The 25,831-nt window shown below is 51.4% G+C and overlaps 1 protein-coding gene across 1 annotated transcript; it reads right to left on the bottom strand.

The window, feature by feature from the left end:
• Positions 1 to 303: 303 nt before the first annotated feature.
• Positions 304 to 18,580, bottom strand: DYNLRB2 (dynein light chain roadblock-type 2). The gene is made up of 4 exons (XM_069740102.1): positions 18,482 to 18,580; positions 18,324 to 18,399; positions 11,422 to 11,589; positions 304 to 679 (listed from the first exon to the last, which is right to left on the bottom strand). Exons 1-4 carry the CDS (start codon positions 18,482 to 18,484, stop codon positions 636 to 638), a joined length of 291 nt encoding a protein of 96 aa, XP_069596203.1. The 5' UTR covers positions 18,485 to 18,580; the 3' UTR covers positions 304 to 635.
• Positions 18,581 to 25,831: the final 7,251 nt, after the last annotated feature.

The following is a 25,831-nucleotide window of genomic DNA, read 5'->3' on the forward strand; positions in this document are numbered from 1 at the left end:
GCATTGACAATGGCAGCGATTTAGAAAAATCAATTATGGTGCATACTCTGGCGCCAAACATTACTGGAGGTAGTAGGTACTCTTCAGATCAATGGATCTCCCAATAAACCGTTTAATGGAGTGCAGCTTTTAGTTTGTTCTGAAGAGCCAAGCTTGTAAGTCCTCAGCATGGACATGAAAAAAAGACAATATATGGTGAAATACATAGCAACAAATTAGATTCCATACACACCAATTTAGTTAATGGCAATGTTGAGATCATGCTGAAAACCATGGAAAAAAAATAAAAAAAGGAGGCATCAATTCACTGCAAATAATACTTTATTTTAAGTCCAATAAACCGGATAACACTTTGCCCTCACATTATAATAACATGTTATATTATCCAGGATGATGTTTTTCCCGACAGATGCCATTAGCTAATTGTATTAATATCTTTAGAGGGACTTTAGACCTTCCCACCAAAAAATCTGCACGTCTGCCCCCCTGTAAGCCCAGGTACATGGAAGCAGAGTGGGTGCATCATAAAACATTTCTAGCTTTTCCCTTCCTGTGAGTTTGCAGCTTCATATATACAGAACCCTAATAAAACATGTCCTGGGGTATACGGCAGATAGATCACCGATGTCATACGGTCAGTCAGATGGATTCTGGATAACGATAAGCAAATAGTCTTTATCTGGAAGAAAATAACAGGCAAAAGATTAAAAAGTGCATAAAATAAAAGGCTCAAATGATTGTGCCCTGAAATGCATACATTCATGGATGAAACTGAAGCACTTTATGTAGATCTATATCTGCAGTTGCTGATGTAGGAAGGATCTAGTAGTGAAGCACTTTATGTAGATCTAGATCTGCGGTTGCTGATGTAGGAAGGATCTAGTAGTGAAGCACTTTATGTAGATCTGTATCTGCGGTTGCTGATGTAGGATGGATCTAGTAGTGAAGCACTTTCTGAAGATCTAAATCTGCGGTTGCTGATGTAGGATGGATCTAGTAGTGAAGCACTTTATGTAGATCTATATCTGCAGTTGCTGATGTAGGATGGATCTAGTAGTGAAGCACTTTATGTAGATCTAGATCTGCGGTTGCTGATGTAGGAAGGATCTAGTAGTGAAGCACTTTATGTAGATCTATATCTGCGGTTGCTGATGTAGGATGGATCTAGTAGTGAAGCACTTTATGTAGATCTGTATCTGCGGTTGCTGATGTAGGATGGATCTAGTAGTGAAGCACTTTATGTAGATCTATATCTGCAGTTGCTGATGTAGGATGGATCTAGTAGTGAAGCACTTTATGTAGATCTGTATCTGCGGTTGCTGATGTAGGAAGGATCTAGTAGTGAAGCACTTTATGTAGATCTATATCTGCAGTTGCTGATGTAGGATGGATCTAGTAGTGAAGCACTTTATGTACATCTATATCTGCGGTTGCTGATGTAGGATGGATCTAGTAGTGAAGCACTTTATGTAGATCTAGATCTGCGGTTGCTGATGTAGGATGGATCTAGTAGTGAAGCACTTTATGTAGATCTGTATCTGCGGTTGCTGATGTAGGATGGATCTAGTAGTGAAGCACTTTATGTAGATCTATATCTGCGGTTGCTGATGTAGGATGGATCTAGTAGTGAAGCACTTTAGGTAGATCTATATCTGCGGTTGCTGATGTAGGAAGGATCTAGTAGTGAAGCACTTTATGTAGATCTATATCTGCAGTTGCTGATGTAGGATGGATCTAGTAGTGAAGCACTTTATGTAGATCTATATCTGCGGTTGCTGATGTAGGATGGATCTAGTAGTGAAGCACTTTATGTAGATCTATATCTGCGGTTGCTGATGTAGGATGGATCTAGTAGTGAAGCACTTTATGTAGATCTAGATCTGCGGTTGCTGATGTAGGATGGATCTAGTAGTGAAGCACTTTATGTAGATCTATATCTGCGGTTGCTGATGTAGGATGGATCTAGTAGTGAAGCACTTTATGAAGATCTAGATCTGCGGTTGCTGATGTAGGATGGATCTAGTAGTGAAGCACTTTATGTAGATCTGTATCTGCGGTTGCTGATGTAGGATGGATCTAGTAGTGAAGCACTTTATGTAGATCTATATCTGCGGTTGCTGATGTAGGATGGATCTAGTAGTGAAGCACTTTATGTAGATCTGTATCTGCGGTTGCTGATGTAGGATGGATCTAGTAGTGAAGCACTTTATGTAGATCTGTATCTGCGGTTGCTGATGTAGGATGGATCTAGTAGTGAAGCACTTTATGTAGATCTATATCTGCGGTTGCTGATGTAGGATGGATCTAGTAGTGAAGCACTTTATGTAGATCTGTATCTGCGGTTGCTGATGTAGGATGGATCTAGTAGTGAAGCACTTTATGTAGATCTAGATCTGCGGTTACTAATGTAGGATGGATCTTATACTGAAGCAGTGGGTACTAGGTTGCATCACGCAATGGTAGGAATGCTAGAAATTGTGTTTCAAGGGGCTCTCCCACTAATAAGAGTCATCACCTAAGCACAGGATAGGGGACAAATGTCTGATCCCGAGGATCTCCACCAGTGAGCCTCCCACCGTCCTGAACTCCCTTTATGTAGATCTGTATCTGCAGTTACTGATCTAGGATGGATCTAGTAGTGAAGCACTTTATGTAGATCTATATCTGCGGTTGCTGATGTAGGAAGGATCTAGTAGTGAAGCACTTTATGTACATCTATATCTGCGGTTGCTGATGTAGGATGGATCTAGTAGTGAAGCACTTTATGTAGATCTATATCTGCAGTTGCTGATGTAGGATGGATCTAGTAGTGAAGCACTTTATGTAGATCTAGATCTGCGGTTGCTGATGTAGGATGGATCTAGTAGTGAAGCACTTTATGTAGATCTATATCTGCAGTTGCTGATGTAGGATGGATCTAGTAGTGAAGCACTTTATGTAGATCTATATCTGCGGTTGCTGATGTAGGATGGATCTAGTAGTGAAGCACTTTATGTAGATCTATATCTGCGGTTGCTGATGTAGGATGGATCTAGTAGTGAAGCACTTTATGTAGATCTATATCTGCAGTTGCTGATGTAGGATGGATCTAGTAGTGAAGCACTTTATGTAGATCTATATCTGCGGTTGCTGATGAAGGATGGATCTAGTACTGAAGCACTTTATGTAGATCTATATCTGCGGTTGCTGATGTAGGATGGATCTAGTAGTGAAGCACTTTATGTAGATCTATATCTGCGGTTGCTGATGTAGGATGGATCTAGTAGTGAAGCACTTTATGTAGATCTATATCTGCGGTTGCTGATGTAGGATGGATCTAGTAGTGAAGCACTTTATGTAGATCTATATCTGCGGTTGCTGATGTAGGAAGGATCTAGTAGTGAAGCACTTTATGTAGATCTATATCTGCGGTTGCTGATGTAGGATGGATCTAGTAGTGAAGCACTTTATGTAGATCTATATCTGCGGTTGCTGATGTATGATGGATTTAGTACTGAAGCACTTTATGTAGATCTAGATCTGCGGTTACTAATGTAGGATGGATCTAGTAGTGAAGCACTTTATGTAGATCTGTATCTGCGGTTGCTGATGTAGGATGGATCTAGTAGTGAAGCACTTTATGTAGATCTGTATCTGCGGTTGCTGATGTATGATGGATTTAGTACTGAAGCACTTTATGTAGATCTAGATCTGCGGTTACTAATGTAGGATGGATCTAGTAGTGAAGCACTTTATGTAGATCTGTATCTGCGGTTGCTGATGTATGATGGATTTAGTACTGAAGCACTTTATGTAGATCTATATCTGCGGTTGCTGATGTAGGATGGATCTAGTAGTGAAGCACTTTATGTAGATCTATATCTGCAGTTGCTGATGTAGGATGGATCTAGTAGTGAAGCACTTTATGTAGATCTATATCTGCGGTTGCTGATGTAGGATGGATCTAGTACTGAAGCACTTTATGTAGATCTATATCTGCGGTTGCTGATGTAGGATGGATCTAGTAGTGAAGCACTTTATGTAGATCTATATCTGCGGTTGCTGATGTAGGATGGATCTAGTAGTGAAGCACTTTAGGAAGATCTAGATCTGGGGTTGCTGATGTAGGAAGGATCTAGTAGTGAAGCACTTTATGTAGATCTGTATCTGCGGTTGCTGATGTAGGATGGATCTAGTAGTGAAGTACTTTATGTAGATCTATATCTGCGGTTGCTGATGTAGGATGGATCTAGTAGTGAAGTACTTTATGTAGATCTATATCTGCAGTTGCTGATGTAGGATGGATCTAGTAGTGAAGCACTTTATGTAGATCTATATCTGCGGTTGCTGATGTAGGATGGATCTAGTAGTGAAGCACTTTATGTAGATCTGTATCTGCGGTTGCTGATGTATGATGGATTTAGTACTGAAGCACTTTATGTAGATCTAGATCTGCGGTTACTAATGTAGGATGGATCTAGTAGTGAAGCACTTTATGTAGATCTGTATCTGCGGTTGCTGATGTATGATGGATTTAGTACTGAAGCACTTTATGTAGATCTAGATCTGCGGTTACTAATGTAGGATGGATCTTATACTGAAGCAGTGGGTACTAGGTTGCATCACGCAATGGTAGGAATGCTAGAAATTGTGTTTCAAGGGGCTCTCCCACTAATAAGAGTCATCACCTAAGCACAGGATAGGGGACAAATGTCTGATCCCGAGGATCTCCACCAGTGAGCCTCCCACCGTCCTGAACTCCCTTTATGTAGATCTGTATCTGCAGTTACTGATCTAGGATGGATCTAGTAGTGAAGCACTTTATGTAGATCTATATCTGCGGTTGCTGATGTAGGAAGGATCTAGTAGTGAAGCACTTTATGTACATCTATATCTGCGGTTGCTGATGTAGGATGGATCTAGTAGTGAAGCACTTTATGTAGATCTATATCTGCAGTTGCTGATGTAGGATGGATCTAGTAGTGAAGCACTTTATGTAGATCTAGATCTGCGGTTGCTGATGTAGGATGGATCTAGTAGTGAAGCACTTTATGTAGATCTATATCTGCAGTTGCTGATGTAGGATGGATCTAGTAGTGAAGCACTTTATGTAGATCTATATCTGCGGTTGCTGATGTAGGATGGATCTAGTAGTGAAGCACTTTATGTAGATCTATATCTGCGGTTGCTGATGTAGGATGGATCTAGTAGTGAAGCACTTTATGTAGATCTATATCTGCAGTTGCTGATGTAGGATGGATCTAGTAGTGAAGCACTTTATGTAGATCTATATCTGCGGTTGCTGATGAAGGATGGATCTAGTACTGAAGCACTTTATGTAGATCTATATCTGCGGTTGCTGATGTAGGATGGATCTAGTAGTGAAGCACTTTATGTAGATCTATATCTGCGGTTGCTGATGTAGGATGGATCTAGTAGTGAAGCACTTTATGTAGATCTATATCTGCGGTTGCTGATGTAGGATGGATCTAGTAGTGAAGCACTTTATGTAGATCTATATCTGCGGTTGCTGATGTAGGAAGGATCTAGTAGTGAAGCACTTTATGTAGATCTATATCTGCGGTTGCTGATGTAGGATGGATCTAGTAGTGAAGCACTTTATGTAGATCTATATCTGCGGTTGCTGATGTATGATGGATTTAGTACTGAAGCACTTTATGTAGATCTAGATCTGCGGTTACTAATGTAGGATGGATCTAGTAGTGAAGCACTTTATGTAGATCTGTATCTGCGGTTGCTGATGTAGGATGGATCTAGTAGTGAAGCACTTTATGTAGATCTGTATCTGCGGTTGCTGATGTATGATGGATTTAGTACTGAAGCACTTTATGTAGATCTAGATCTGCGGTTACTAATGTAGGATGGATCTAGTAGTGAAGCACTTTATGTAGATCTATATCTGCGGTTGCTGATGTATGATGGATTTAGTACTGAAGCACTTTATGTAGATCTATATCTGCGGTTGCTGATGTAGGATGGATCTAGTAGTGAAGCACTTTATGTAGATCTATATCTGCGGTTGCTGATGTAGGATGGATCTAGTAGTGAAGCACTTTATGTAGATCTATATCTGCAGTTGCTGATGTAGGATGGATCTAGTAGTGAAGCACTTTATGTAGATCTATATCTGCGGTTGCTGATGTAGGATGGATCTAGTACTGAAGCACTTTATGTAGATCTATATCTGCGGTTGCTGATGTAGGATGGATCTAGTAGTGAAGCACTTTATGTAGATCTATATCTGCGGTTGCTGATGTAGGATGGATCTAGTAGTGAAGCACTTTAGGAAGATCTAGATCTGGGGTTGCTGATGTAGGAAGGATCTAGTAGTGAAGCACTTTATGTAGATCTGTATCTGCGGTTGCTGATGTAGGATGGATCTAGTAGTGAAGTACTTTATGTAGATCTATATCTGCGGTTGCTGATGTAGGATGGATCTAGTAGTGAAGTACTTTATGTAGATCTATATCTGCAGTTGCTGATGTAGGATGGATCTAGTAGTGAAGCACTTTATGTAGATCTATATCTGCGGTTGCTGATGTAGGATGGATCTAGTAGTGAAGCACTTTATGTAGATCTGTATCTGCGGTTGCTGATGTATGATGGATTTAGTACTGAAGCACTTTATGTAGATCTAGATCTGCGGTTACTAATGTAGGATGGATCTAGTAGTGAAGCACTTTATGTAGATCTGTATCTGCGGTTGCTGATGTATGATGGATTTAGTACTGAAGCACTTTATGTAGATCTAGATCTGCGGTTACTAATGTAGGATGGATCTTATACTGAAGCAGTGGGTACTAGGTTGCATCACGCAATGGTAGGAATGCTAGAAATTGTGTTTCAAGGGGCTCTCCCACTAATAAGAGTCATCACCTAAGCACAGGATAGGGGACAAATGTCTGATCCCGAGGATCTCCACCAGTGAGCCTCCCACCGTCCTGAACTCCCTGTCTTCTGCTGGCTGTGAGAGTGTATTAGTAGAGGTCAGGTATGCAGGATGCCACTCAATTTAACTTCTTAACCTATGACTTAAAATTTTGTCAGACTCTTAAGAAAAGTCTAGATCCGGCTTAGGAGCAGATCTTGCTTACATATACGGCATCTGCAGCAACTGGAGCGTGCTCTGATTGCTGTAAACTGTAAAATGCTGATCACTAACTGACAGCAGCATTTATAATAGGAAACTGCATTATATAGTATCATTCATCAGACGATTGCAGGTTAAAGTCCCCTAAGTGGACTAAAATATATAAGTAAAAACTGGGAGGGGGTGGGGAATGTATTAAAATAGCGGCCTGCCGAGCTGAAATCACCAAGATTCGGTCACTGTCCGAATATTTCTGGACCTGTGTATCTTATATAATATCTGCCTTTCAAACATGATAAAATTTTCATCGGGTACTAAAGAAAATCTGGGTTACGGCTCATGGAATAAGGGGATTAAAAGAAAAAACAATCAGATCCTTAAAGAGGATGTCCGCTACTTTTACATTAATGGCCTATCCTTAGGGTGGATCATCAATGCCTGATTGGTCGGGTCCGACACCCAGCACCCCGCCGATCAGCTGTTATCTGTGTCAGCGGCCGGAAGTACTCACTTGCCGAGCTGCTCCATCTACTTGTAGTAGTCGGGGCTTTATTATTATTATTTATTGTTATAGCGCCATTTATTCCATGGCGCTTTACATGTGAGGAGGGGTATACATAAAAACAAGTACAATAATCTTGAACAATACAAGTCACGACTGGTACAGGAGGAGTGAGGACCCTGCCCACGAAGGCTCACAATCTACAAGGGATGGGTGAGGATACAGTAGGTGAGGATAGAGCTGGTCGTGCTGCAGTTTGGTCGATCGGTGGTTACTGCAGGTTGTAGGCTTGTCGGAAGAGGTGGGTCTTCAGGCTCTTTTTGAAGGTTTCGATGGTAGGCGAGAGTCTGATATGTTGTGGTAGAGGGTTCCAGAGTAGGGGTGATGCGCGAGAGAAATCTTGTATACGATTGTGGGAAGAGGAGATAATAGGGGAATAGAGAAGGAGATCTTGTGAGGATCGGAGGTTGCGTGCAGGTAAGTACCGGGAGACGAGGTCACAGATGTATGGAGGAGACAGGTTGTGGATGGCTTTGTACGTCATGGTTAGGGTTTTGTACTGGAGTCTCTGGGTAATGGGGAGCCAGTGAAGGGATTGACAGAGGGGAGAAGCTGGGGAATAGCGGGGGGACAGGTGGATTAGTCGGGCAGCAGAGTTTAGAATAGATTGGAGGGGTGCGAGCGTGTTAGAGGGGAGGCCACAGAGCAGGAGGTTGCAATAGTCAAGGCGAGAGATGATGATGGCATGGACTAGGGTTTTTGCAGGTTCTTGGTTTAGGAATGTATGGATCCGTGAAATATTTTTGAGTTGAAGGCGGCAGGAAGTGGAAAGGGCTTGGATATGCGGTTTGAAGGAGAGATCAGTGTCAAGGATTCCCCCATGCAGCGAGCTTGTGGGACTGGGGAGAGTGGGCAGCCATTTACTATAATGGATAGGTTCGTTGGGAGGGGTAGCATGAGATGGGGGAAAGATGATGAATTCTGTTTTGTCCATGTTAAGTTTCAGAAATCTAGCGGAGAAGAAGGATGAAATAGTGGACAGACATTGAGGGATTCTGGTTAGTAGGGTGGTGACATCTGGTCCAGAGATGTAGATCTGTGTGTCATCAGCATAGAGATGATACTGAAAGCCATGAGATTCTATGAGCTGTCCCAGGCCAAAGGTGTAAATGGAGAAGAGCAGGGGCCTAAGGACTGAGCCTTGTGGGACTCCAACAGATAGGGGGCGAGGTGAGGAGGTGGTGTGTGAGTGGGAGACACAATGTCCGGTCTGTTAGGTATGATGAGATCCAGGATAGGGCCAAGTCTGTGATGCCAAGGGATGAGAGGGTCTGGAATAATAGGGAATGGTCCACTGTGTCAAAGGCAGAGGACAGGTCCAGGAGGAGGAGGACAGAGTAGTGTTGCTTGCTCTTGGCGGTTAAGAGGTCATTGGTGACCTTAGTAAGGGCAGTTTCAGTGGAGTGGTGTGACCGGAAGCCAGATTGTAAGCGGTCAAAGAGGGAGCAAGTAGAGAGGTGGGAGGACAGTTCAAGGTAAACGTGTTGTTCCAGTAGTTTGGAGGCATAAGGGAGAAGTGATATAGGGCGATAGCTAGACACAGAGGATGGGTCAAGAGAGGGCTTTTTGAGGATAGGTGTGATGAATTCATGTTTAAAGCTTGAGGGGAAAACACCAGTTGCTAGTGATAGGTTGAAGAGATGGGTTAGGGTTGGGATGAAGACTGTGGTGAGGTTTGGGATGAGGTGGGATGGGATCGGGTCAAGTGCACAGGTGGTGAGATGCGATCTTGAGAGTAGAGTGGAGAGTTGATCTTCTGTAATGGTGGAGAAGTTGGTTTTGGAGGTGGAGGGCTGGGAAGTCGAGAGGAAGGGCTCTGGGGGTTGTTGACCAAAACTGTCTCTGATGTTATCAATCTTCTGCTTGAAAAATGAGGCAAAGTCTTCAGCGGAGATAAGTGGGGAGGGAGGAGGTGCTGGGGGACGGAGGAGAGAATTGAAGGTGTTGAATAACTTTCGGGTTATGAGACAGGGAGGATATGAGAGATGAGAAGTAGGTTTGTGGTCTTGAAAGTAGTGAGGGACTGTTTGAATGCGATGAAGTGCTAGTTGGAGTGGGATCTTTTCCATCTGCGCTCAGCAGCCCTGGAAGCTCGCCTCAGTTCTTTGGTCAGGCTGGTGTGCCAGGGCTGTCTGTTGATTTTGCGAGCTTTGGTATGTGTAAGTGGGGCAGCAGATTCCAAAGCTACAGCTATTGTGGTGTTATATAGAGCGGCAGCGTCATCCGCATTGTGTATGGAACTTATGCCTGTGAGGGGGAGGAGGGATTCAGAGAATGAATGTAGGTGAAGATGTTTAAGATTTCTGCGAGGGTGTGAAAGTTTGTGGGGTGGGGATTGTAGACATGGGGTGGAGAGAGATGAGAATGTGAGAAGGTTGTGGTCAGAGAGTGGAAGAGGTGAGTTAGAGAGGTTAGATAGGGAGCAGAGGCGGGTGAAGATGAGGTCCAGTGTGTGACCATCTTTGTGAGGGTCTTGGCACTGAACATCCGCCTCCTAGTCAAATCAATAGGAGGCGGATATATAGTGCCCTGCAGCGACCACTACAAGTAGAAGGAGCAGTTCGACAAGTACTTCCGGCCGGCAGGTGACAGTGTTGGGCCTGGCCATTCAGACATTAATGACCGATGCTCCATTCATTCCTTATAGGGCTGACAAGTGCTGAGCTTTTGCCAGTGACCCTAAAGAGAAAGAATGGAGCAGCAGTTGGGCGAGTTCACTTGCGCTTCATTTTGCAATGGGAATAAAAATTCTCCTTCTGGTATAAAAGGAATCACAGTGATCAGACCCACGTTACCGCCCATTTTGTGGGGAGGGTTAATGTCAATACAGTTGACAAGCTTGGCACACTGCATAATAGGTGATAAATATCAATAGTGGGACCCCCATGGGAACAGTTTTTTTTCATATTTAAATGCTGATGTCATAAATTGACAGTGGTAACTAAATCGTTAACAGCAGGGATCTGAGCTAGCTCTGGCCCCTGCTGTTAGTGACAGATGCTGACCTTACAACACAGTCAACATCCACAGCATGAGGAGACAGCTCAGCAAAAAGCCCCCTCCATATGTAAGGACCCCAGGACAGACAATCAGATACATCATTTTGTGCTCAGGAGTTAAGAACTGTACAATTTTTTGCTTATATTTCCCCCTCACCCACCTATTCTTTAAAGGGCAATAACTTTTTTATTTTTCCATCCACACAGCCATACGAGAGCTTGTTTTTCATGGAATGAGTTGAATTTTTGATTTCCACCATTTCTTTTTACCATATAATGTACTTGAAAAATTTGAAAAAAAAATGCTTGGTGCACCCTTGCTGTGGCCAAACATTTAAAGGGACTCTGTCGGCACATCGGTGTATCATGGCGGGGCCAATTCTTTAAGTACTTGGTTTTTATGTATTTCCACCCTATCTAGCTCTATGCATCCAGAGCTGTCAAATAAGAGGGGGGGATACAGTTTGAAAGAAAGCAAGCAGGCGGGAAGGAGCATTAAAATAATGATTGTCTCCGCCATGAAGCATCGAGTGCCTGTACTTGATTAAAACAGTCATTTTGTGCTGGGAATGTCCCTTTAAAAACAGCAGCAATCAGAGCTAGTTCGAGTTGCTGCTGGATAATGCAGCCGGCATCTGCCCTGTATGGAGGAAGCTCAGCTCCTGAGCCTGCCCCGTACACCAGGAACACAACCTGTGATGAAAATATTTGTAACTAGAAAAGAGGGAGAAAGTGATGCCCAGTGCACAACATAACGCCATGTACGGTACCTGGAGCCACCATGATCTCGTGCTTCTTGGAACGGATCCTGAGGAACGTCAGGTCATTTTGTGGGTCGATATCACGGACGGTGCTCCGAGCTTTCATGGAGAGCTGGTGGAGGAGCCCGGCATACTGCACTGTGGTGGAGTTATCAAGCGTGGTCCTTATGGGGATGCCTGCAAAGGAAGACAAGAAAAGTAGTATTATCGCAGTATATGGGTACTGATGAAAATGTCAGCTCGCAATGCAAGAAACGAGTCCTCACATCGACAGAAAATGTCATTTTTATTTTACAAAGTTTTTTTTTTTTTTTTTTAATCACTAAAATAAATAGAATGAATATTGTAAAAGCAAAAAATAATTGCATATTTTTAACCCCTCACCATTTGGCCACAATTCAATTTTTTTTCCCCATTTTAAGTACATTATATAGGAAAATGAATGGTGTTATTCAAAACTAAAAATCGTCCCAAAAAAAGTGATGGCTTAGGAGGAGCGTGTCGCTCTAGGGTGGTCCGGTGGCACAGGAATCGTCGCTCTAGGGTGGTCCGGTGGCACAGGAATCGTCGCTCTAGGGTGGTCCAGTGGCACAGGGTGCGTCGCTCTAGGGTGGTCCGGCAGCACAGGGTGCGTCGCTCTAAAGTGGTCCCGCGGCACAGGACGCGTCGCTCTAGGGTGGTCTGGCGGCCCGGGACGCGTCGCTCTAGGATGGTCCAGCGGCACAGGACACGTCGCTCTAGGGTGGTCTGGCGGCCCGGGACGGTGTCGCTCTAGGGTGGTCCAGCAGCACAGGGCGCGTCGCTCTAGGCTGGTCCCGGGACACAGGGCGCGTCGCTCTAGGCTGGTCCCGGGACACAGGGCGCGTCGCTCTAGGGTGGTCTGGGATGTGTCGCTCTAGGGTGGTCCGGCGGCACGGGACGCGTTGCTCTAGGGTGGTCCAGCAGCACAGGGCGCGTCGCTCTAGAGTTGACTGTGATGCATCGCTCTAGGGTGGTCCCGCGGCACAGGACGCGTCGCTCTAGGGTGGTCTGGCGGCCCGGGACGCGTCGCTCTAGGGTGGTCCAGCGGCACAGGACACGTCGCTCTAGGGTGGTCTGGCGGCCCGGGATGGTGTCGCTCTAGGGTGGTCCAGCAGCACAGGGCGCGTCGCTCTAGGCTGGTCCCGGGACACAGGGCGCGTCGCTCTAGGCTGGTCCCGGGACACAGGGCGTGTCGCTCTAGGGTGGTCCAGCGGCACAGGACACGTCGCTCTAGGGTGGTCTGGCGGCCCGGGACGGTGTCGCTCTAGGGTGGTCCAGCAGCACAGGGCGCGTCGCTCTAGGCTGGTCCCGGGACACAGGGCGCGTCGCTCTAGGCTGGTCCCGGGACACAGGGCGCGTCGCTCTAGGGTGGTCTGGGATGTGTCGCTCTAGGGTGGTCCGGCGGCACGGGACGCGTTGCTCTAGGGTGGTCCAGCAGCACAGGGCGCGTCGCTCTAGAGTGGACTGTGATGCATCGCTCTAGGGTGGTCCCGCGGCACAGGACGCGACGCTCTAGGGTGGTCTGGCGGCCCGGGACGCGTCGCTCTAGGGTGGTCCAGCGGCACAGGACACGTCGCTCTAGGGTGGTCTGGCGGCCCGGGATGGTGTCGCTCTAGGGTGGTCCAGCAGCACAGGGCGCGTCGCTCTAGGCTGGTCCCGGGACACAGGGCGCGTCGCTCTAGGCTGGTCCCGGGACACAGGGCGTGTCGCTCTAGGGTGGTCCAGCGGCACAGGACACGTCGCTCTAGGGTGGTCTGGCGGCCCGGGACGGTGTCGCTCTAGGGTGGTCCAGCAGCACAGGGCGCGTCGCTCTAGGCTGGTCCTGGGACACAGGACGCGTCACTCTAGGGTGGTCTGGGATGTGTCGCTCTAGGGGGGTGGTCCGGCGGCACGGGACGCGTTGCTCTAGGGTGGTCCAGCAGCACAGGGCGCGTCGCTCTAGGGTGGACTGTGATGCATCGCTCTAGGGTGGTCCCGTGGCACAGGACGCGTCGCTCTAGAGTGGTCTGGCGGCCCGGGACGCATCGCTCTAGGGTGGTCCAGCGGCACAGGACGCGTCGCTCTAGGGTGGTCTGGCGGCCCGGGACGCGTCGCTCTAGGGTGGTCTGGGATGTGTCACTCTAGGGTGGTCCAGCAGCACAGGGCGCGTCGCTCTAGGGTGGTCTGGGATGTGTCGCTCTAGGGTGGTCCAGCGGCACAGGACACGTCGCTCTAGGGTGGCCTGGCGGCCCGGGACGGTGTCGCTCTAGGGTGGTCCAGCAGCACAGGGCGCGTCGCTCTAGGCTGGTCCCGGGACACAGGGCGCGTTGCTCTAGGCTGGTCCTGGGACACAGGACGCGTCACTCTAGGGTGGTCTGGGATGTGTCGCTCTAGGGGGGTGGTCCGGCGGCACGGGACGCGTTGCTCTAGGGTGGTCCAGCAGCACAGGGCGCGTCGCTCTAGGGTGGACTGTGATGCATCGCTCTAGGGTGGTCCCGCGGCACAGGACGCGTCGCTCTAGGGTGGTCTGGCGGCCCGGGACGCATCGCTCTAGGGTGGTCCAGCGGCACAGGACGCGTCGCTCTAGGGTGGTCTGGCGGCCCGGGACGCGTCGCTCTAGGGTGGTCTGGGATGTGTCACTCTAGGGTGGTCCAGCAGCACAGGGCGCGTCGCTCTAGGGTGGTCTGGGATGTGTCGCTCTAGGGTGGTCCGGCGGCATGGGACGCGTTGCTCTAGGGTGGTCCAGCAGCACAGGGCGCGTCACTCTAGGGTGGTCCCGGGACACAGGGCGCGTCACTCTAGGGTGGTCCCGGGACACAGGGCGCGTCGCTCTAGGGTGGTCCCGGGACACAGGGCGCGTCGCTCTAGGGTGGTCACGGGACACAGGGCGCGTCACTCTAGGGTGGTCCCGGGACACAGGGCGCATCGCTCTAGGGTGGTCCCGGGACACAGGGCGCGTCGCTCTAGGGTGGTCTGGGATGTGTCACTCTAGGGTGGTCCAGCAGCACAGGGTGCGTCGCTCTAGGGTGGTCTGGGATGTGTCGCTCTAGGGTGGTCCAGCGGCACAGGACACGTCGCTCTAGGGTGGCCTGGCGGCCCGGGACGGTGTCGCTCTAGGGTGGTCCAGCAGCACAGGGCGCGTCGCTCTAGGCTGGTCCCGGGACACAGGGCGCGTCGCTCTAGGCTGGTCCCGGGACACAGGGCGTGTCGCTCTAGGGTGGTCTGGGATGTGTCGCTCTAGGGTGGTCTGGCGGCACGGGACGCGTTGCTCTAGGGTGGTCCAGCAGCACAGGGCGCGTCGCTCTAGAGTGGACTGTGATGCATCGCTCTAGGGTGGTCCTGCGGCACAGGACGCGTCGCTCTAGGGTGGTCTGGTGGCCCGGGACGCGTCGCTCTAGGGTGGTCCCGGGACACAGGGCGCGTCACTCTAGGGTGGTCTGGGATGTGTCGCTCTAGGGTGGTCTGTAGGCACAGGATGCGTCGCTCTAGGGTGGTCTGTAGGCACAGGATGCGTCGCTCTAGGGTGGTCTGTAGGCACGGGATGCGTCGCTCTAGGGTGGTCTGTAGGCACGGGACGCGTCGCTCTAGGGTGGTCTGTAGGCACGGGATGCGTCGCTCTAGGGTGGTCTGTAGGCACAGGATGCGTCGCTCTAGGGTGGTCTGTAGGCACAGGATGCGTCGCTCTAGGGTGGTCTGTAGGCACAGGATGCGTCGCTCTAGGGTGGTCTGTAGGCACAGGATGCGTCGCTCTAGGGTGGTCTGTAGGCACAGGATGCGTCGCTCTAGGGTGGTCTGTAGGCACGGGATGCGTCGCTCTAGGGTGGTCTGTAGGCACGGGACGCGTCGCTCTAGGGTGGTCTGGGATGTGTCACTCTAGGGTGGTCCAGCAGCACAGGGCGCGTCGCTCTAGGGTGGTCTGGGATGTGTCGCTCTAGGGTGGTCCGGCGGCATGGGACGCGTTGCTCTAGGGTGGTCCAGCAGCACAGGGCGCGTCACTCTAGGGTGGTCCCGGGACACAGGGCGCGTCACTCTAGGGTGGTCCCGGGACACAGGGCGCGTCGCTCTAGGGTGGTCCCGGGACACAGGGCGCGTCGCTCTAGGGTGGTCACGGGACACAGGGCGCGTCACTCTAGGGTGGTCCCGGGACACAGGGCGCATCGCTCTAGGGTGGTCCCGGGACACAGGGCGCGTCGCTCTAGGGTGGTCTGGGATGTGTCGCTCTAGGGTGGTCCGGCGGCATGGGACGCGTTGCTCTAGGGTGGTCCAGCAGCACAGGGCGCGTCACTCTAGGGTGGTCCCGGGACACAGGGCGCGTCACTCTAGGGTGGTCCCGGGACACAGGGCGCATCGCTCTAGGGTGGTCCCGCGGCACAGGACGCGTCGCTCTAGGGTGGTCTGGCGGCCCGGGACGCATCGCTCTAGGGTGGTCCAGCGGCACAGGACGCGTCGCTCTAGGGTGGTCTGGCGGCCCGGGACGCGTCGCTCTAGGGTGGTCTGGGATGTGTCACTCTAGGGTGGTCCAGCAGCACAGGGCGCGTCGCTCTAGGGTGGTCTGGGATGTGTCGCTCTAGGGTGGTCCGGCGGCATGGGACGCGTTGCTCTAGGGTGGTCCAGCAGCACAGGGCGCGTCACTCTAGGGTGGTCCCGGGACACAGGGCGCGTCACTCTAGGGTGGTCCCGGGACACAGGGCGCGTCGCTCTAGGGTGGTCCCGGGACACAGGGCGCGTCGCTCTAGGGTGGTCACGGGACACAGGGCGCGTCACTCTAGGGTGGTCCCGGGACACAGGGCGCATCGCTCTAGGGTGGTCCCGGGACACAGGGCGCGTCGCTCTAGGGTGGTCTGGGATGTGTCACTCTAGGGTGGTCCAGCAGCACAGGGTGCGTCGCTCTAGGGTGGTCTGGGATGTGTCGCTCTAGGGTGGTCCAGCGGCACAGGACACGTCGCTCTAGGGTGGCCTGGCGGCCCGGGACGGTGTCGCTCTAGGGTGGTCCAGCAGCACAGGGCGCGTCGCTCTAGGCTGGTCCCGGGACACAGGGCGTGTCGCTCTAGGGTGGTCTGGGATGTGTCGCTCTAGGGTGGTCTGGCGGCACGGGACGCGTTGCTCTAGGGTGGTCCAGCAGCACAGGGCGCGTCGCTCTAGAGTGGACTGTGATGCATCGCTCTAGGGTGGTCCTGCGGCACAGGACGCGTCGCTCTAGGGTGGTCTGGTGGCCCGGGACGCGTCGCTCTAGGGTGGTCCCGGGACACAGGGCGCGTCACTCTAGGGTGGTCTGGGATGTGTCGCTCTAGGGTGGTCTGTAGGCACAGGATGCGTCGCTCTAGGGTGGTCTGTAGGCACAGGATGCGTCGCTCTAGGGTGGTCTGTAGGCACGGGATGCGTCGCTCTAGGGTGGTCTGTAGGCACGGGACGCGTCGCTCTAGGGTGGTCTGTAGGCACGGGATGCGTCGCTCTAGGGTGGTCTGTAGGCACAGGATGCGTCGCTCTAGGGTGGTCTGTAGGCACAGGATGCGTCGCTCTAGGGTGGTCTGTAGGCACAGGATGCGTCGCTCTAGGGTGGTCTGTAGGCACGGGACGCGTTGCTCTAGGGTGGTCTGTAGGCACGGGACGCGTTGCTCTAGGGTGGTCTGTAGGCACGGGATGCGTCGCTCTAGGGTGGTCTGTAGGCACGGGATGCGTCGCTCTAGGGTGGTCTGTAGGCACGGGACGCGTCGCTCTAGGGTGGTCTGTAGGCACGGGATGCGTCGCTCTAGGGTGGTCTGTAGGCACGGGACGCGTTGCTCTAGGGTGGTCTGTAGGCACGGGATGCGTTGCTCTAGGGTGGTCTGTAGGCACGGGACGCGTTGCTCTAGGGTGGTCTGTAGGCACGGGACGCGTTGCTCTAGGGTGGTCTGTAGGCACGGGACGCGTTGCTGTAGGGTGGTCTGTAGGCACGGGACGCGTTGCTCTAGGGTGGTCTGTAGGCACGGGACGCGTTGCTCTAGGGTGGACTGGTGGCACAGGATGCGTTGCTCTAGGGTGGTCTGTAGGCACGGGATGCGTCGCTCTAGGGTGGTCTGTAGGCACGGGACGCGTTGCTCTAGGGTGGTCTGTAGGCACAGGATGCGTTGCTCTAGGGTGGTCTGTAGGCACGGGACGCGTCGCTCTAGGGTGGTCTGTAGGCACGGGATGCGTCGCTCTAGGGTGGTCTGTAGGCACGGGACGCGTTGCTCTAGGGTGGTTTGTAGGCACAGGATGCGTTGCTCTAGGGTGGTCTGTAGGCACGGGATGCGTCGCTCTAGGGTGGTCTGTAGGCACGGGATGCGTCGCTCTAGGGTGGTCTGTAGGCACAGGATGCGTCGCTCTAGGGTGGTCTGTAGGCACAGGATGCGTTGCTCTAGGGTGGTCTGTAGGCACAGGATGCGTCGCTCTAGGGTGGTCTGTAGGCACAGGATGCGTTGCTCTAGGGTGGTCTGTAGGCACGGGATGCGTCGCTCTAGGGTGGTCTGTAGGCACGGGATGCGTCGCTCTAGGGTGGTCTGTAGGCACAGGATGCGTCGCTCTAGGGTGGTCTGTAGGCACAGGATGCGTTGCTCTAGGGTGGTCTGTAGGCACAGGATGCGTCGCTCTAGGGTGGTCTGTAGGCACAGGATGCGTTGCTCTAGGGTGGTCTGTAGGCACGGGATGCGTCGCTCTAGGGTGGTCTGTAGGCACGGGACGCGTTGCTCTAGGGTGGTCTGTAGGCACAGGATGCGTCGCTCTAGGGTGGTCTGTAGGCACAGGATGCGTCGCTCTAGGGTGGTCTGTAGGCACGGGATGCGTCGCTCTAGGGTGGTCTGTAGGCACGGGACGCGTCGCTCTAGGGTGGACTGGTGGCACAGGATGCGTCGCTCTAGAATGGCAGAAATACCAGCAGAGCGATCCCGCCTTACCTTCCGCGTTCACTACGATGGTTCCGATCACTCCTTTCTGGGACTGAATCCTCTTCAGTGTTTCTTCTACCTCTGACTGCAAATCAATAAAGGAACCAGCGTGTTAGGAGTTAACAGATCAATACCAGATCCCGCAGACCCGGGAGCCCCGCACTCACCATCCTGCCTCTGCTGCTACACACGGCGACTGACCGACGCTTCTCCGGTTACTATGGGAACCATTGGGAATACCGGATACGACGTCAGCACGGGGCGAGGAGGAGGCGGGGTCTTTCTCCAGGAGGTAATCACGTGGTGTGCCCGCGCGGCGTTAGGTATTTGCTGCTTCTGCTGGTCACTGTGCGGTACTGCAAGGAAGTGTCATGGAGCTTGTAACCACCGGAGGGCAACTGATAACAACGCGTCATTGTGTCATTAATCACATATGTGGGGGAGGAATTCTACAGTGCACGTGTGAGAGAGGTATTATGGGGAGCACATGTGGGGGAGGTATTATGGGGCGCACATGTGGTGGATGTTTTATGGGGTGCACATGTGGGGGAGGCATTATGGGGTGCACATGTGGAGGAGGTATTATGGGGTGCACATGTGGAGGAGGTATTATGGGGCGCATATGTGGTGGATGTTTTATGGGGTGCACATGTGGGGGAGGTATTATGGGGCGCACATGTGGGAGAAGTATTATGGGGCACACATGTGGGGGAGGCATTATGGGGCGCACATGTGGGAGAAGTATTATGGGGTGCACATGTGGGGGAGGTATTATGGGGCGCACATGTGGGAGAAGTATTATGGGGTACACATGTGGAGGAGGTATGGAGCGCACATGTGGGGGAGGCATTATGGGGTGCACATGTGGAGGAGGTATTATGGGGCGCACATGTGGGAGAAGTATTATGGGGTGCACATGTGGGGGAGGTATTATGGGGCGCACATGTGGGAGAAGTATTATGGGGTGCACATGTGGAGGAGGTATGGAGCGCACATGTGGGGCTGTATAACGGGGCGCACATGTAGGGCCGGTATTATGGGGCGCACATGTGGGGGAGATATGTGGCGCTCATGTCTGGAGGTATTATGGGGGTGCACATGTGGGGAAGGTATGGGGTACACATTTGGGGGAGGTATTATGGGGCGCACATGTGATATAGGTATTATGAGGCGCATATATAGGGGCAGTATTAGTGGTTGCACATGTGGGGGAGGTATTATGGGGCGCACATGTGGGGTAGGTATTATGAGGCGCACATGTGGGGGCGGTATTATGGGTTACACATGGGGCGGTATTATGGGGTTGCATATGTGGGGGAGGTATTACGGGGCGCACATGTGGGGGAGGTATGGGGTGCACGTGGGGGATCTATTATGGGGCTCACATGTGTAGGTATTATGGGGCGCACATGTGAGGGAGGTATTATGGAGGTGCACATGTGGGGGAGGTATTATGGGAGTGCGCATGTGGGGGAAGTATTATGGCGCGCACATATAGGGTACGTGTTATGGGTTACACATGTGGGGAAGGTGTGAGGCGTGTGGGAGACGTTAAATGGGACGCACATGTGGGGAACTATTATGGGGCACACATGTGGGGTAGGTATTATGAGATGCACATATGGGGTAGGTATGAGGCGCACATGTGGGGGGCGTTGTTATGGGACGCACATGTGGGAGCGGTATTATGAGACGCACAGGTGGGAGAGGTATGGGGTGCATATGTGGGGGAAGTTTTATGGGGTGCACATGTGGGGAAGATATTATGGGGTGCACATGGGAGGTATGGGGTGCACATGTGGGGTAGATATGGGCTGCAAATGTGGGGGAGGTATGGGAGTGCGCATGTGGGGGAAGTATGGGGTGCACATGTGAGGGAGGTATTATGGGTTGCACATATTGGGGAGGTATGGGGGTGCACACGTGGGGGAAGTATGGTGGGGTGCACATGTGGGTGAGGTGCACATGTTGGGTCGGTATTATGAGGCGGTAATTTGGGACGCACATGTGTGGGGAGGTATAATGGCGTGCACATATGGGGTAGGTCTTATAGGGTGCACGTGGGGAAGGTATTACGGGGCGCACATGTGGGGGAGGTATTATGGGACGCACATGTGGAGGAGGTATTATGGCGCGCACATATGGGGTAGGTGTTATGAGGTGCACATGTGGGGTAGGTATTATGGGGTGCACAAACGGTACTGGTATTATGGGGTCCAACCCATAACACGTCCCTCACGTGTGCACCCCACAATACCGCCCCCACTTGTGCGCCCCACAATACTGCCCCATTTGTGCACCTCATGTATACCTCCCCCACGTGCGCCCCATAATACCATCCCCAAATGTCCGCCCCATAAGTCCCCCACGTGCGCCCCATAATACCTTCCCCACATGTGTGCCCCGTAATACCTTCCTCCCATGTGCACCCCATAATACCTGCCTGACGTGCACCCTATAATACCTCCCCCACATGTGCATCCTATAATCGTCCCCCACATGTGCACCCCATAATACCTCCCCCACATGTGCGCCCCATATTACCTCCACCACATGTGCTCTCTATTATACCTGACCCACATGTGCGCCCCTTAATGCCACCCCCACATGTGCGCCCCATTATACCTCACATGTGCGCTCCAAAATACCTGCATCACCTGTGTGCCCCATAATACCGTCCCCTCATGTGCACCCCCATAATACCTCCCCCAAATGTGCGCCCCATAATACCTGCCCCTCATGTGCACCCCTTAATACCTGCCCCTCATGTGCACCCCTTAATACCTGCCCCACATGTGCAACCCTTAATACCTGCCCCACATGTGCAACCCTTATTACCTGCTCCACATGTGCACCCCATAATACCTCCCCTACATGTGCGCCCCATAATACCTCCCCCACATGTGCACCCCATAATACCTCCCCCACAATGGCACCCCATAATACCGCCCACACATGTGCACCCCATAATACCTGCCCCACATGTGCACCCCTTAATACCTCCCCTACATGTTCGCCCTATAATACCTTCCCCACAATAGCGCCCCATGCCTCCCCCACATGTGCACCTCATATTACGTCCCCCACATGTGCATCCTATAATACGTCCCCCACATGTGCGCCCTATAATACGTCCCCCACATGTGCGCCCCATAATACCTACCCCACGTGTGCCCCATACCTGCATCACATGTGCCCCATTATACCTCCCCCACATGTGCACCCCATAATACCTCCCCCACATGTACACCTCATAATACTTCCCCTACATGTGCACCCCATAATACCCCCCCTACATGTGCACCCCATAATACCTCCCCCACTGTGTACTCCCATACATATGAGTCCCATAATGCCTCCCCCAGTGTACTCCCACACCTACCCCACATATATACCCCATAATACCTGCCTCACATGTGCACCCCCATACCTGCCCCACATGTGCACCCCATAATATCTACCCCACATGTGCACCCCCATAATACCTCCCTCACATGTACACCCCATAATACATGCCCCACATGTGTGCCCCATAATACTTCCCCCACATGTTCGCCTCATAATATCTCCCCCACATGTGCACACCATAATACCTCCCCCACATGTGCACACCATAATACCTCCCCCACATGTGCATCCCATAATACCCCCCCACTTGTGCACCCCAAAATACCTGCCCCACTTGTGCACCCCATAATACCTACCTCACTTGTGCACCCCATAATACCTCCCCTACATGTGCACCCCATAATACCTCCCCTACATGTGCACCCCATAATACCACCCCCACATGTGCACCCCATAATACCTCCCCCACATGGACACCTCATAATACTTCCCCTACATGTGCACCCCATAATACCTCCCCTACATGTGCACCCCATAATACCTTCCCCACATGTGCACACCATTATACCTCCCCCACATGGAGCGCATCACATGTGCTCCCCATATTAACACCCCCACATGTGTGCCCCATATTACCGCCCCCACATGTGCTCCCCATAATACCTGCCCCACATGTGCCCCCCATAATACCTGCCCCACATTTGCACCCCATAATACCTCCCCCCACTGTGTACACCCATACATGTGAGCCCCATAATGCCTCCCCCAGTGTACTCCCACACCTACCCCACATATATACCCCATAATACCTGCCTCACATGTATGCCCCATAATACTTCCCCCACATGTTCGCCTCATAATATCTCCCACACATGTGCACCTTGTAATAACTCCCCCACATGTGCACACCATAATACGTGCTCCACATGTGAACCCCATAATACCTCCCTCACATGTGCATCCCATAATTTCTGCACCACATGTGCGCCCCATACCTCTCCCACGTGCACCCCATAATACCTTCCCCACATGTGCAACCAATAATACCTCACCCACGGGTGCCCCATAATACCTCCCCCACTTGTGCCCCATAATACCTCCCCCACGCGTGACTCCTAATACCTCCCCCACATTAGCAACTTTTAATACCTCTCCCACATGTGCGCCCCATATTACCTCCCCCACGTTAGCACCCCATATTACCTCTCCCACATGTGTGCCCTATAATACCTCCCCCACATGTGCGCTCTATAATACCTCCCCCAAATGTGCACCCCATAATACTTCCCCCACATGTGCGCCCCATAATACCTCTCCCACATGTGCGCCCCATAATACCTCCTCCACACGTGCGCCCCATAATACCTCCCCTACATGTGCGCCCCATAATACCTCCCCTACATGTCCGCCCTTTAATACTTCCCCACATGTGCACCCTATAATACCTTCCCCACAATAGCGCCCCATGCGTCCCCCACATGTGCACCTCATATTACCTCCCCCACATGTGCATCCTATAATACGTCCCCCACATGTGCGCCCCATAATACCTACCCACATGTGTGCCCCATACCTGCATCACGTGTGCCTCATAATACCTCCCTCACATGTGCCCCATAATACCTCCCCCACATGTGCGCCCCATTATACCTCCCCCAAATGTGCACCCCATAATACCTCCCCCACATGTGCACCCCAAAATACCTGCCCCACTTGTGCACCCCATAATACCTGCCTTACTTGTGCACCCCATAATACCTCCCCTACATGTGAACCCCATAATACCTCCCCTACATGTGCACCCCATAATACCACCCCCGCATGTGCACCCCATAATACCTCCCCCACATGTACACTTCATAATACTTCCCCTACATGTGCGCCCCATAATACCTTCCCCACATGGGGCGCATCACATGTGCTCCCCATATTAACACCCCAACATGTGCGCCCCATATTACCGCCCCCACATGTGCTCCCCATAATACCTGCCCCACATGTGCACCCCATAATACCTGCCTTAGACGTGCGCCCCATACCTGCCCCACATGTGCGCCCCATTATATCTCCCTCACATGTGCGCTCCATTATACCTCCACAAAATGTGTGCCCCATTATACCTCCCCCACATGGGCACCCCCATAATACCTGCCTCACACGTGCACCCCATATCTCCCCGACATGTGTACCCCTATAATACCTGCCCCACATGTGCACCCCTATAATACCTGCCCCACATATGCACCCCATAATATCTACCCCACATGTGCACCCCCATAATACCTCCCTCACATGTACGCCCCATAATACATGCCCCACATGTGCACCCCATAATACTTCCCCCACATGTTCGCCTCGTAATATCTCCCACACATGTTCCCCCCATAATACCTGCCAACATGTGCACTCCATAATACCTCCCCCACATGTGCACACCATAATACGTGCTCCACATGTGAACCCCATAATACCTCCCTCACATGTGCATCCCATAATTTCTGCCCCACATGTGCGCCCCATACCTCCCCCACGTGCACCCCATAATACCTTCCCCACATGTGCAACCAATAATACCTCCCCCACGTGTGCCCCATAATACCTTCCCCACATTAGCACCTTTTAATACCTCTCCCACATGTGTGCCCCATATTACCTCCCCCACATTAGCATCCCATAATACCTCCCTCATGTGCACCCCATACCTCCCCCACATGTGTGCCCTATAATACCTCCCCCACATGTGCGCCCTATAATACCTCCCCCACATGTGCGCCCCATAATACCTCCCCCACATGCGCGCCCCATAATACCTCCCCCACATGTGCGCCCCATACCTCGCCCACATGCGTGCCCATACCTCCCCCACATGCGCACCCCATAATACCTCCCCTACATGGGCACCCCGTAATACCTCCCCTACATGTGCACCCCGTAATACCTCCCCTACATGTGCACCCTGTAATACCTCCCCTACATGTGCACCCCATAATACCTCATCCACATGTGCGCCCCGTAATACTTCCCCCTACATGTGCACCCCATAATACCTCCCCCACATGTGCATCCCATAGTAGCTCCCCCACATGTGCACCCCATAATACCTCCCCCACATGTGGGCCCCATAATACCTCCCCCACATTTGCACCCTATAATACCTCCCCCACATTTGCACCCTATAATACCTCACCCACATGTCATTCATGTGCCAAATGAATGAAAGCGCAACAAGCAATTACTAGATGTTAGTATGAGGGCAGCTCAATATACAGTGGGTATGGAAAGTATTCAGACCCCTTTCAATTTTTCACTTTGTTTCATTGCAGCCATTTGGTAAATTCAAAAAAGTTAATTTTTTTCTCATTAATGTACACTCTGCACCCCATCTTGACTGAAAATATCAGAAATGTAGAAATTTTTAAAAATTTATTAAAAAAGAAAAACTGAAATATCACATGGTCGTAAGTATTCAGACCCTTTCCTCGGTGTTGAGTAGAAGCCTCCGTTTGAGCTAGTACAGCCATGAGTCTTCTTGGAAATGATGCAACAAGTTTTTGACCCCTGGATTCGGGGATCCTCTTCCTTGCAGATCCTCTCCAGTTCCGTCAGGTTGGATGGTGAATGTTGGTGGACAGCCATTTTCAGGTCTCTCCAGAGATGATCAATTGGGTTTAGATCAGGGATCTGGCTGGGCCAGTCAAGAATGGTCACAGAGTTGTTCTGAAGCCACTCCTTTGTTATTTTAGCTGTGTGTTTAGGGTCATTGTCTTGTTGGAAGGTGAACCTTCGGCCAAGTCTGAGGTCCAGAGCACTCTGGAAGAGGTTTTCATCCAGGATATCTCTGTACTTGGCCACATTCATGTTTCCTTCAATGACAACCAGTCATCCTGTCCCTGCAGCTGAAATACACCCCCATGGCATGATGCTGCCTCCACCATGTTTCACTGTTGGGTTTATATTGGGCAGGTGATGAGCAGTGCCTGTTTTTTTCCACACATACCGCTTAGAATTATCACCAAAAAGGTCTATCTTCGTCTTGTTAGACCAGAGAATCTTAATTTCTCATAGTCTGGGAGTCCTTTATGTGTTTTTTAGCAAACTCTATGCGGGCTTTCACATGTCTTGCACTGAGGAGAGATTCCGTTGGGCCACTCTGCCATAAAAGTTGGACT

This window comes from Ranitomeya imitator, chromosome 9 (assembly GCF_032444005.1).
Source record: "Ranitomeya imitator isolate aRanImi1 chromosome 9, aRanImi1.pri, whole genome shotgun sequence".
Classification (NCBI taxonomy): Eukaryota; Metazoa; Chordata; class Amphibia; order Anura; family Dendrobatidae; genus Ranitomeya; species Ranitomeya imitator.

Coding starts and splice junctions, on each gene's coding strand:
- DYNLRB2 (XM_069740102.1), bottom strand. Junction 11,590..18,323: donor CATCGTAGTGAACGCGGAAG/GTAAGGCGGGAT, acceptor CTTCCTTTGCAG/GCATCCCCATAAGGACCACG. Junction 680..11,421: donor CGAGATCATGGTGGCTCCAG/GTACCGTACATG, acceptor ATTTTCTTCCAG/ATAAAGACTATTTGCTTATC.